General features: G+C 40.0%; 1 protein-coding gene across 1 annotated transcript in view; it reads right to left on the bottom strand.

The window, feature by feature from the left end:
- The window catches only part of hcn1 (hyperpolarization activated cyclic nucleotide-gated potassium channel 1), a 66840-nt gene extending 61729 nt beyond the window's left edge, over positions 1-5111 (bottom strand). Inside the window, exon 1 of the mRNA XM_032540306.1 lies at positions 4491-5111. Within this exon, the coding sequence (XP_032396197.1) occupies positions 4491-4840 (350 nt within the window). The 5' untranslated portion in view covers positions 4841-5111. The remainder of the gene's footprint in view (positions 1-4490) is intronic.
- Positions 5112-14067: the final 8956 nt, after the last annotated feature.

The following is a 14067-nucleotide window of genomic DNA, read 5'->3' as shown; positions in this document are numbered from 1 at the left end:
CACACACACACACACACACACACTCTTGGGACACATACTGTACCCCTTCAGCTGACATGCCAATCTAATATGCATACAGCACAGTATGTGTGTGTGACATGACTTATTCATTTTATATTTTTGAATGTTTAATAAGAGGCTCCAGTGATCTGCTATGACTCATCTTTGTAATCGATTCATAACAATACAGTGAAAAGACTAGTCATATTTGAGAAGAACAAGAACAAAAGTAAAGATGAGACCATGATTACAACAACATTTTTAGGGATCTTTGTAGAAGACATAAAATACTTTAGATAGCTTAATTAGTCCGTGGTTAAAAAAGAGAGTTTAATTAGAACAATGAAAAAAATGAGCAAAATTCACCGTTTATAAATTAGGATCTCAGTTCATGATCTAAAATGGAATTAATTATAGAATTGTATGTGAAAAGTACAAAAATCTAAACTACATTTTTTTCTTTTTCATTTTGAAAACAACTGTTAAACAATAATTTGTTTTGGGTCCATGTTTCAAGTAATGGATGTGTGTGATTTTTTTCCATTCGTATTAATATTCTTAAAAGCCCACAGAGTGCCTACATCTTTCGGTTTTTCTCATGACTTGTGTAGGAGGCATTTATACTGCACATGACCTCTGAGACACCCACTTATCTAATGAATAACACATCGTTTTACTTCTGGAATCAGAAACTACACAACAGGAAACAGCAAAACTACTACATTACAGAGAAGTTGTTTTCAAAGTCAAAGAAAGAACAAAATTACAAAAACTAAGAGCTTTTCAGATGTTTGAATGCTAAGTGAGTCATTCACTTGCTTTTTAAAGAGCCAGTAAAGCGTGCCAATGCAGCCAGCTTCATCGGCCACTCGAATACTGCACCCAGCTCTTGCTACATCATTGTATCAATGTCCATCTCTGAGGATGCACCCAGCCCCAGTTAAACCAGTAGCTATGAGTGTGTGCACCCGGATTTAAATGCAATTCCTACTCCAGCAATGCACTCAGAAACCATTAATTCATGCTTCAGGTTCGGCAGCTCCATCAATGCCCCTGCTTTACTTCCACATGCACTCGGAGCTCTAGCAGGACACTCACCTCCAGCTCCAGCCCATAAGTGCCCAGAGGTCTGGCACCAGCTATATATTCACATCCAGTTGAGCTTTGCACCCTGCACTGTCCGCCGCTAGTCATTTATTATGCTGAGTTCTTCTTCAACTTGTCAACCCACTGCTGAACTGCTCTTCTGATTGATTAATGTGCGAGTTGCAATCACTGGATCACTGTTCCCTAACACAGTAGGATCTGCTGTAACACTGTAGACACAACATTAGTTTCTCTGTCAGATGTATGCACCCTGTGTGAACTAATACAAAACAAGCCTTTCTTACTACAACTTACATACAGTTTGTATACAAAAAACACTTTCAGACAACAAAACCAACCAGAAAGCCATACAGGTTATTTGCCAAATGTTGAAATTTGACACTCAACTTTTATAGCCCTGTGTACCTACCTAGCTGTAGAACCCCAAAAGCCCAGGCCTGCTGTAGATCAATGAACTAGATTCAGCCGAACAATCCTGCTCTATACCAAGCCAGCTCATTTCTTCTTGTGTGTTTTCTCCCTACAACAAGTGCTCCATATTAATCAATGCCAGACCTCTGGTGCCAAGCAACAGAGGGCAAAACATTTGTTGGAATTGGCTACAATGTTCCACACTGGATCCTAAATTTAAGAAAAAACATGTCATTTTAAATGACCCTGAGAGATTGCAAGAAAAAAAAAAGTTTTCTATAGATACATTCTAGGTAGCATGATAAGACAATGGCAAGAAAAAATATTGCAAGCAAGAACAGCAATGTGGAATTTTAACAATGATCAGATGTTACTGTGTGATGGATAAAACAAACCCCTCTGTTTTTGCCAAACAGACAACCTCTTTAACTATGAAAGAAACCAACACAGAGTCTTTCAGACTATGACAAAGGCCACTCTTTAGCATAACCCGAGGTGTATGAGGCCATGCATGAGGCCTCTCTAAAAATCTATGAATAATGAATATTACTAACCTGCCATTAATCTTTAAGCAGCCACTGTGTACAAAGAATATGTTGGATATTGAGTTTCAAACACTCCCACAAAGCGATATAAAGCCCGTGTGAATAGTGGTGTCATTCATGGGCTGTACTTACGTAAGAGTTTTCATTAACAGACCATACAGTGTTTTCTCTTTTTGGTCACACAAATTTCTGCTACAGTATGGAAAGGAATAGGGGAAAGTAAAGGTTTAGAATAATTATGGAGAAAACTATTCACAAACTAAAATAACCGGTGGTAAAGTTAAGCCCCACAGTAGATAACTAGATTACCTTTTAAGCTACAGTACAAGTCAACCTGCCAAAGTGAACTCTTGCACCTCAATTATTTGTGCACCAGCATAAGTAGCTTGAAGTAATGGGTTATAACCTCACAGTACAAGCCACAATGCAATCACACTGCAAGGGGATGTGTCTTTATAAAAAAATATTTAAAATGCTCTTTGGAAAATGTCACAGGTAAGGAACCTTAGGGGCCATCACCAGGGCAATCTCCTTGAGCAGAGATTAAATGAAAAACAAAATCCCAATTCATGATAGCCCAATATGTTTCATATTTGGATTATGCTCCAAGACATAAATACTGTAGATGTACTAAAGTCGCATGATCCAGTTATTCCCATTATGGAGTTTTTTCTCTGCGCTTTTCCCCTTAATCTTCCCTATCTTGGAAAAAGGTTCAGCATACAGTGGATCAGCATTACAAACAGCCAGTACACTTAAGACAACTAATTAACTGCCAGCTGTGAAAAAGGTATGCATATCACTGAATAGTTTAGGTCTAAACCTTTGGCCATCTTGTAGAGGGGGGTCAATCTCCTTACATAATTGTTTTCAGAGACTGCTAAGCTCATTGACTGTGTTGTGCTACTAATCCTTGCCCACCATCATTGTACATCTGTGTGAGCACAAGGGCATGAGCATATGCCTGCGTCTTTGTGTGGGTGAGTGCAGGATATCCTAGTTAGCATTATTTTTATGTGTGATTATGTGATAAATGCAGATTAGAGATATTGTGATGTATTTATCTCATAGTTGCATTACAATCATTTTATACCAATACAAGTAAGGCAACGCTACATTGTCACAAATGTGCAATTGTAATTATCAATTCTTAATGTTAGAATTCAGCTTGCAGAGTCTGGAGCAGCAGCATAAAAGCTAAGAGGAATAGGAGTGCTGCATACTCAGGCCAGCTGAGTTCAGGACCATGGACAGCTCCGTGTTATAGGCAACGTGTCCTGGCACGTTACGTGTCACTTCAATGGAAAACAGGGATGATTGTCACCATTAAGCTGTGTCATGGGACACTGGTACAGAGACTGGACCAGATGAGATATTTAATTGGTTGAGTGAACTGTAAACATGCAGCTTGTGGAGAACCAGTCATGGCTGTACCTGATCTCATTTGTTTACCATTTGAACGCACTGTGCCAGAAATTGTTAAACAAATTAAAGCAAATTAGAAGGAGCAGCGGCTGGGCTAATTTGCAACACTACTTACCATGAACGTGTGAATATATGGGGCTGCTCTTTTATCAGGCAGTTGGTGCCTCACTCTTTATGTGGTTGTTCAGGTGAGAGAGTCACAAAGAACAAATACATAAGAATCATGTCACTGTGGCATTTAGTGAATGCCAAGGAAGGAAGTGTGGCGATCAGCTCCTTTTGAAACAAGAACATTCCATCACATTTCCTCCCTCAATACACGTTACTCATTCATTAGTGCTGTCAAATGTTTGCCGGATCAATTTTGACTGATTCATTCAAAACACGGCCATTTTCTCCTTAATCGTTTCCCTGCGCGATTTTACCGCATTCTGTGCATTTTCTCACACCGGCCGTCGTCTTATAGCCTACAGCGCCTACAATAAAATGTTTACAACGGTGATGGTGCAATGGCATTGGCACGTTGTGTCCAGGTACTGTCTCCCCTATGTTGCAGTGAGGACCTGACACTGTGCTGATATTTTGAAACAATTAGAAAAGGTGTGTGTCTGCGTACGAGTGTGTATGACATTCACCATCCTTTTTTCCAAGGACATCTAACCGATACACCTCTGTAGCTTTAACGCGTCCCTATCTATTATAATAAAAATGCCGCAATGAAACACACGCTCACTGAGGACATTTTGTCAGTGAAGCCTTGAGCCAGCTGAAGCCTGATTGCTTAAATACAGAGGTAGATTAGTGTATGCGCTTCGGGGCAGTGTGTGTGTGTGTGTGTGTGTGTGTGTGTGTGTGTGTGTGTGTGTGTGTGTGTGTGTGTGTGTGTGTGTGTGTGTGCCGATGACAGAGCGTTATGTGTGAAAGTGTATTGCTTGCAGACCCTCGGGTGACGGGAGGGGTGGATAAAGGGGGGGTCGAGCAGGTGTCTTTTCCAGCCCTTACCTAAAATCGCTATATGGATGAATGATCCAGTATCCGGCCGTTTGAACCCTCTCTTGCTCTTTCTCCACTGCTTTCTGACTGCCGAACATACGCAAGGAGAACTTATTCACTCCGGGCTGCATCATGGCCCCAAATTGCCTCTGCATAAAACCATGTTGCCTTGCCGCCCCGTCCAGATCGTCAAAACCGACCATGGCCTCTTCCCGCTCCCCCTTGAAGCCCACTGAGTTGCCGTGGTCCTTCTGGCTTCCTGTGTTATTTTTCTGTATCGAGTCTTGCCTCTGAAAAACATTATTCCCATCCGCCTTCTCCTCCTTGTTGCTGGAGAACGAATTCGATTTGTCTTCCATGGTGTTTTTAGTTTTCCCGTATTTCTTTGTGGAAAAGCGTTGCGTCTCCTGCTCGGGAGGGCTGCGCGCAAAACTCGAGAGGACCCGCCGTGAGCTCTCCTATTCCTCCTAATTTTATTATGTCCTTCAAACTGTTCAGCTCCTCCGCCTTCAGTGCGAGTGCTGCAAACTGAGACAGAGTGCCCGAGAACCCTGTGGATCAGATTTCTTGGGTTACCGCCATCTACCGACGGCCCCGGCTTCTACCGTCCAAAGCCTCTGTCTCACTTCGCACGGCACTGCGGTTTAACTGGCACATGCCCCTGCACCTTATTTACATAATGTGGCTCATGATAGCCCCCGCCGTCACCTCTCCGCTGCTATGTCACCAGCATCACTCATGGCCAGAGGAAGCCGATATTATAGGAGCAGAGCGCATGGTATATGAAGTTAACGAAGTCCTGTTTTTTTAATCAATTGACAAAGCACGTGTGCCTCCTGTGGCTCGACTGGCGACAGGTTTGTTTCCTACTGAGGAGTGATAATAGAAGAAAACACGGTGAACTGACTGTGAGACTGTGATGCCGGTGTGATCATAGTTTGTGCCACTGGTCATATGAGAAAACTAGTTGAACATCTTGCGGAAATCACACATTTTAAAGTGTTGCAGATATGATCCAACATTTAGACTGTGGATGCACTGACTGCACTGTCTTTAATAGACAGAAGCACTTGTTTGCATTTAAGCATACCAAGCTTCCTTATGCATTGCAAGTAGATAATATGGTCCAATAATACTCGTCTGCATTGTGCATTTTACACTACAGTTAATTTGGTAATGTCTGCAGGATGTATTATTGCATTCTGTAAACCTTTAGGGATGGCAGACCACTGCATTTTTTAGAGCATACAAACTTTGTTAAATCAACCTCATTATTATAAAAAAAAAAATAGCAGCAAATCCTACAATTTCTGAAGCCCAAACCATGAACTGTTTGGCATTTTGCACGCAAAATCGCTTAAACAATTATCAAAATAGTTACCAATTCATTACTGGCAATTGTCTAGTTGATTATCTGACTAAAGGTTTGAGAAGAAAATACTTAAGGAAAGTACAAGTACCTCAAATGTTTACTTAAATAAAGTACTTGAGTAAATGCACTTATTCTAGTATTGGAAAAAAGACGAAGACATAAGATGAAAGACAAGCAGTGAAACAGTAGGGTAATGAAGTGATGGGGAAGGGAAATACATTTCAGAGAGCGAAGAGAGCAGGACTAGGTTTGGCTGCCTTATACATTCATTTGATAGTTTTTGTACTGCTCAAATTAGGATATTTTTATACAAAGCATAAAGGCTAATCCTTTTGAAAAATTCCATGCATTGTTACAGATTAAACTACCCAACAGTGTATAATTTTTAAAATTAGATCCATCAGACAAACTAAAATAACAAAATGCTGCTTACACATTAGTGCATTAGCAACACTAATCCAGTAATTAAAGGTTGAATAATATAACACTCTTTTACTTGTAAACGAGTATTTTTCCATTGAGGTGTTGCCACTGTTTACATACCTAAATAATCTGAATTGCTCAACCCACTGCTGTAGGTACAGACAGATACTTTGATCTGTGTATATTTTATTCTTCCTTTTATTGTGAGTTAAAATGTTCATTAACATCTTGCTGGATTTTTGAATAAAGATGTGCATATGGAACCATTTAGAGCTTGCTTTAATTACTCTTTATGAAAAGAAATATAATAATGGGAACACTTCCTAGAACCGTGAGGGAGCACCATTTAATAAAACAGAGAGTCTCCCCAAAATGTGGTATTACATCTCAGTCTTTTCATGGCAACACAAAACCGCAGCTGCTGTGTACATCACTAGAGACGACATTAGCGCAGATATTTTGCATGTTTGGAAGTGGATTATTATGTAATGATCCAAATGTTAACGTAATTGAAACAGACATCCCTTGATTTGTTTGTGTGCCTTTATTCTCTCAGCTGGGTTTGATGGGCTGGATAAGTTGGCATGTGCATGTATGTTGGCAAATGTTTTCCCTATACAAGGCTTTTGTAACTTCAGTTTCTTAGTTAATTGGGTCAGGGAGGGGAAAAAAACGTTGCATAAGATTTATGGCTTAAAGTAATACTGATATTTAACATAGTGCAAATCCCAGATGGTCCCTTCACATGTCAAGGACTAAGTACAACAAGGATACATGCACCATGTAGAAGAACAAGCATCAGATGGATTCATGTAGGGTAAACAATTGTTTTAAGTTGGGTCAAATCTCATCACAAATCCCAAATTTGCCTCAGAGTGCTTCACAATCCGTACACCACACAACACTCTGTCCTTTTTGACCCTTGCTTTGGATAAGATGCCCCCAAACAAAACCTTAGAATAAAAAAGGCAGGAGTGCAACTGAGGAGGGATACCTCTACCGGGAAGGAGAGACTTGCATTACAGTAGAAGTCATGTGTACAGAGTACACTAACATAAGAAATAGAATGTGAACATCTGTGAGAAAGAAGTATCCAGTAGGATGTCAAGCAGCTTCCAGGTGCCGCCAAACAGCTAGAGACTGAGTCTCCACCCCTCCACCAAGCAACCTGGAAGGGGGACAGGCTACACAAACATTCAAGGAACAAATGACAGAGAAAGAGAGAGAGAGAGAGAGAGAGAGACAAAGAGACCGAATGTCCAAAAAGACAGTGTCATGCATCTAAATCTGCAGGATAATTCCTTCAATAAAACATTGTGCTATTGTGGTTTTGAGTGAAGGGTGTGAATCTCTAGTTACAAATGTAAAAAAAAAAAAGAATGGTAACTATTGTATTTCCTTGGATCATTTTCATCAAATTTAAAGTGGAAATTGAGATATCAGTGTTTTTTGAGATTTTTCATTGAGATTTCTAACCTTACGCAGTTTGAAATTTACATGTACATTAAAAAGTTGAATATACTGTATGATGTTTCCTGGTAAAGCTGATCCCAGTGGGATTTAATCCTGCCTTATATTATAGTACAAAATATTAATACAGCACATTTACAAAATATTAATACAATGGTGAGCCAAAGATCCTGTTTTTTGCATGACAAAAAGGGTTCCTGAATTCTTATGATGGCCCCATGATGACATTGCATTGTGTCTCTAAGATTACATCCAGGCATCTCTGTTTACAGTCAATACCTCATCTGGACATGAAACAATAAATACCCCCGCTCTGCCAGCCATTGCTTATGCCACAAATAGCATCAGCTACAGGATGGCAGCATTGTGTTACAGTGCCCCCATTGGCTCCTTCTCATTTTATCAAAGTCATTTAATGTACAGTGTAGCGAGCTTATCCTTTAGAGAGGTTTCCGACAAAATGGGAGAAAAAAAGGTTTTTATTTAATTTTTACACTAAGTAATAAGTTTGCTGGAATACATCATCTGTACTGTACTGTACTTTCTTTTGTTTTAGAAGTCCTTCCATATCAAGTGAAAAGTACATTTTAGGAAGTACAAGTTGTAAATCCCCGCTAGCTTCAATGAAACATCTGAGGGACCAAGCTCAATAACTGACACAACTTAAAAATATAAATCTTCCGCCTCCTGGGCCAAACGTGACTTCAACTTGTCCTCTTTGGACTCTTGTCCCATGACCGACTGCTTTAATTAAGCCATGATTGGGGCTGGGAAGAGGGTGTTCTAAGATGATTGCAAGCTTTGGTCGGTCTCCAGCCGAGACTATCAGAGTATCATGGACCTCAGTGATAAGGCTGAGGTATTGGACGCGCACCAGCCGAGGTCAAGGTTGACTCAATCAGCAAACTGACTGGCATAAACAAATGAGAGCATTATAATACTTGGTCATGAAGATGATTATGATGAAATGAAGGGATTTAGGTTTGTAAACATCAAAACAGGCAACTCAATTAGTCTCTAAAAACACATTGTTGCATTTCCTCACCAGTGAGCTTGTGCACTCATCCACTTACAAAATAAAAACACTTAAATATTTCAGCAAAAATGGGACGTTAGAATGAAACATTTGTAGAACAAACCCATTCCCCTAACTTGATGTCAGTTGCAACAGGATAGTGATAATCATAATAGGATCCACACAGTTGAGCACTTCTTTAACCTTTACGGATTATGCAGCATATGAACTAGGCATTGCAAGGCTGTCAGTGGTGCATCAACACCTGATCCACTGTCCTGCCACTGTGCCTGGAATTATAGAGCTCACTGTGTATTGTAAACAGTACCTCACCCAAGAATCTGGTCCCTATCCAACATGATGGAGGAACATGTAGAATAATGAGAAACACTGCTGCATGTTCCAAAAATCATCATCATTAAAAAAAAAAAAAAAAAACACCATTAAAATAAAACAATTGTTTTATTAGTAGTACTCCAAACTGCAACATTATTGCCCATTGGGTTATTATTGCCAATTGGTTTAATTAAAGTGTTTTTTTTAACCTTTTTCAAGAAAGTGGACAAAGTGCTGTGTAACATGTGTTGCAGGTCTGTTGAAGTGACACTCTTCCAGGCACCTTTGCCATGAGACACCCATGCCCAAACAGTGGATCAGGTGTTGATGCACCCTTGACATAGCCTGGATGCCAGCCGAATGTAGCAACATTCAACGTCGGGAAGTTTGGTCTGGACTTGATCCGTTGATGAGTATTTATGCTCAAACAAGAGCTGTTTGGACCAATCATGTCACCGAAGAGCTTGGTGACTGCCGCTGGAGAATTTATTCTAAGGATCCAACGCCATAGCGTCTGTTACAGAAGATGTCTACAGCACATTCATTTTAAATCCTCAACCTATCCGTCTCAGCTCGACATAAGCCAGCTGATGGTGTCGCTGTGACTCAGCTGTTCAAGTGCAAAGGCTGGTTTTAGAATGTAAAAGACGTATCCTGTTTCAACAGGGACGTCAGCTGGTAAAGTCAGCTAAACTATAGAAATAAAATGATCAATAATCCATTTTATTTTTATGTTACAAACAACTGTACAAAATGGCAGAGTTTTGGACTGGGCCTCAATGACCACTTGAAAGCACGGTAACGTTATATGATGGAGAAAGCCCAGTGGCGTTAGAGCCATGAATCAGAGAAAGAAACTCTAGCAAGCATCTCACTATCACTAACATTATCCATATTCATATTCACACAAAACAAATTATGTATCCAGCTACAAACAAGTCTAAAAGTCAGAAGTTAGGACTGAAGTGCAAAGAGTGGTTGCTATGGAGACAACACACTGTCTTGTCTTGTCTCATTGGTGTTGAATTCTGTTGACAGTTGAGTTCCGTTGCTTTGATTGGTTGTAGGTCTATCCAATGAGCACAGAGGAATTTTCTTTCCTGGTTCGGTTGGAACATGCCCCATAATCACAGCCCAATAGACAGCATCAGACTCATATTCTGACATCTGAGTATGACAATGTCAGGCTACCATTGACATCCTTTCAATGCCTAATTCCAGATTTGTGGCATACGCAGTGTCCACTTGCTACGCATAGTAATCCCAAAGGATTGGCAAGTATTTTTAGTAATGGATTTACTGACGTCTGTTGATCCCTTGATGAGTGGCGTCTTTCAGAGCAGTCATGGACCTCGTTGAGTATAGTTTTGTTTATCAGTATGTATGTGTGGGTGTGTGTAGGCTTCTTAGCTATCTACTTGCAGGCCCAACAACAGTGCTTGAATAATGGAGTTAATCAGATGGAGAAGTGCAATCAGGTTTTCTTCCATTCCAACTTAAGAAAGTGGCCATGTTTCTGTCTGCTGTCTTATCAGAAACTCATCGTAATGAAAACCAAACAAGAATCCAATGAGGATCTCCTCACACTGACCCTAGTTAATTCTTTGTGTGCTTAGCAGTGTTGATTTGTTGGACTGTCCTTTCCTCTTCTGAGTTTGCTTTCCTTCTGGGTTTCCCGTCATATTCGATCCACAATCACAAAATGTTAACAATACTGTAGAAAACTAGTCTGACTATCACCTGACCAAGCCAAGCTCAATAGATTTAAGATTGAGCGTTGTTCTGGGGAGTCAGCTCTGTATTTTTTCTGCACCAGAGGCGTGACCATCGGGCATAGTTCAAATGACTGTATGCAATTGGAAAGTCCTTCAACCAATCAGATCAACAATCCGGGTGACGTAGAAGTGACAGCGGCATCAACGGGTTGCTGCGCTTTGGTGGCGTTTGGTGACCGGTATGTTGAAGGCAAACAAGAAGCTGCTTGGTTGCTTCTCTATCGTCATCGTGATGAACCTGCCAATACCGCGGCAGGTAGATAAGCCAGTTTGTGATTGGTTCCCGCAAAATTGTGAACTGAAGCAGGGGAATTAAACGTCCAGGTTTCCAGACCGAGCTGCAGGGCTAAATCAAATCGCAGGCAGAGACAGGGTTTACCCAGTCTAGTAGGAAACTGAAATGATTTTAGAAAGGAGTTTGTCCTTTGGTAGTTTAAAGCCCTGTACCTACTGAACTGACATAAGAGAAGTTGAAGAAATCTTAATTGAAAAGGGTAGAAACTCTCATTTCATTTACACATTAAAGATATTACAAGAATATTGCCTCCACTGACCTACATGTACCTATGTCAAGACAGATCTTTCTTCAAAGTGCCTCTGCTGATGCATCTGTAAGTGCTTGGGCTCCTACCATCACACTTTTGCATTTCTGCCCCACGAATAAAAATGAAATCTCTGAATCTTTGGAAAGGTTTTTGAGCATTTAACCGAGGCAATGTAAGACAAAAAGCTTTTCTGTTCTCATTATATGACTATTATAGAGTCTGTTCTTTGACTTGAAACAATATTAATATCGGATTGCAGTACCCATTTTGTAGACACCAAGCTGGACAAAAAAATTGTAAATCCCGTGTTTCTCCCTTATATTCATAGTTATGCAATTGTCTTTGTCTGTGTCATTCTGGTTTCTTACGGTGACTGACAGGGGCAAACACCCTGCAACTTCAGAAAACACATGCAAATAAACAAAACACAAGCAAATTAAGTAAACAACTTCATTAATTTGACAAAACGTATACGCAGCATTTTGCAAACGCGCTGCCAATACACACAACACAACCAAATACACAAACGCGCTGTTAATACACACAACACAACAAATACACAAATGTGCTGTTAATACACACAACACAACCAAATAAACAAATGTGCTGTTAATACACACAACACAACCAAATACACAAATGTGCTGTTAATACACACAACACAACCAAATACACAAACGCGCTGCAAATACAAAAGCGATTATAAAACAAAAGCAGATGCAACAAAAAAACCCCCCCGCTGCATACAGATTACACAACGGAAGTTCTCCAGGCCTCTAGAGGGAGCGCTAAGTGGAACAGCTGGACCTTCGTCCCCACGGGGGGAGTACGCTCTGCCTTTTTATTAGTCTGGTATGGCTGCAGCCTGGAGACCTCCCGTCTCATGCCTCCTTATATTAGTATATAATATACTAATAATATATAGTCTATGCTCCTGTCTCAAGTCCTTCCGGCTGTTGCCGTCCCCGTGCTTTGACTTTTCAAAATAAAAGCTTGCGTCTGGTTTGCTAAGGCTTTGTACTTTGGTGTTTTAGATGTTTTTTAACTAAGCACTACGACAATCTTGCTAATGAATAAAACCTTTTCAGCAGATGTCTTACTTATAACACAATGGAGTTAGCAATTTTGTGTTTATATGTTCGGGCAGGATTTATTCAGTTTGATAAATCCCACGGTCTCTATGAAGCTACATAAATGACTGGTTTACAGGGAGGGACTAGAAACCCTGTCTGTTGTTTTTTTTTTTATTTCAAGAGCAAATTGCTCCAGAATATGAATACAGATTGATTACTTATTTTTTTGGTAACCGTTAATCACAATATGACACTTGAAGAGGCCTACACTTCAGTGATGCGCCTTTTAGATGAACTTATTCCCTCTCATGTATAATGGCTTAAACAAACATCAATGTTAAATGCTGATGCAGTTTTAAATTATTTATTACCACAAGTTTACAGACACATCTCTGCTGATTGAGTATCACCTGTGACCTGAGCCGAGACACACCCACCACAAGAGAAAACATTTCTCAAATATAGACTTAATATTTGCAGTAGTACACCGTTTCACACCATTCTGAGATTGAACCATTGACTGTATATTATTATCATTAATTAATTAATAATATACAGTCTATGGATTGAACGTGTTCCGGTCATAGACCGTTAATAATATTTAATGTATGGTCCCGGTTCTCTCCCTCTCTCTCCCCGTGGGGTTGAAGATTGAGCTGTTCCACTTAGCGCTCCCTCTAGAGGCCTGGAGAACTTTCATGGTTTGTGTGCTTTTCTTTTCGCATTGTTTTTTATTTGTATTGTGTTCATGTATTTGATTGTGTTGTGTGTATGTGCAGCACGTTTGCTGAATGCCGCAAATGTTGTCAAATTAATGAAGTTGTTTTCTTAATTTGCTTGTGTTTTGTCTATTTTCATGTGTTTTCTGAAGTTGCAGTGTGTTTGCACCTGTTGGCCGCCGTAGTTTCTTGACATAAATGACGTTTAAATATGTAAGCAGCGTCTTTAATCACAGCAATATGTGATGACTGCCTGGCTATTTTAATACTGTGAGTTTTCAGTTTTTAAGGATACACTACCGGTCAAACGTTTGGGGTCACTTACAAATTTCCATTCCACTCCATTATAGACAAAATACCAGCTGATCTGAGTGGGTGGCTGATCTTCAATGCAATACCTACATTGCCCATTATCAGCAACCATTCATCCAATGTTTAAAAGGCACATTATGTTTACTAATCTGATATCATTTTAAAAAACTGAGAAAACATTGGAAACCCCTTTTGTAATTATGTAAGCACATAATGTAAGTGTCTCAACTGGTATTCTGTCTATAATGGAGGGCAATGGAAATTTCCAAGTGAACTCAAACTAATGACCGGTAAAGATCTGTAGTTCAGCTTTAAAACCTTATCATGTTTGAAATGTTGCATATGTACGTCTGCCATGCTATGAGCAAGTTGAAAGAAACCCTGGAGTAAATCAATGGCTACGTCATGACTGGCTGAGTACGAGAGGATTCTAAATGTTAATTATGGCTCCAAAAAGTCAAATCTCCTGAACGTTGAAAGCCAGAGGTTTTAGAGGCCATTCCCGTAGTAATCCATGGTGATCTAATGTACTCTAACTCCCAGACA

Source organism: Etheostoma spectabile, chromosome 16 (assembly GCF_008692095.1).
Source record: "Etheostoma spectabile isolate EspeVRDwgs_2016 chromosome 16, UIUC_Espe_1.0, whole genome shotgun sequence".
In the NCBI taxonomy this organism is placed as follows: domain Eukaryota; kingdom Metazoa; phylum Chordata; class Actinopteri; order Perciformes; family Percidae; genus Etheostoma; species Etheostoma spectabile.
Note: the sequence above shows the minus strand (reverse complement) of the source record. Positions and strands in the feature narration are given on the sequence as shown.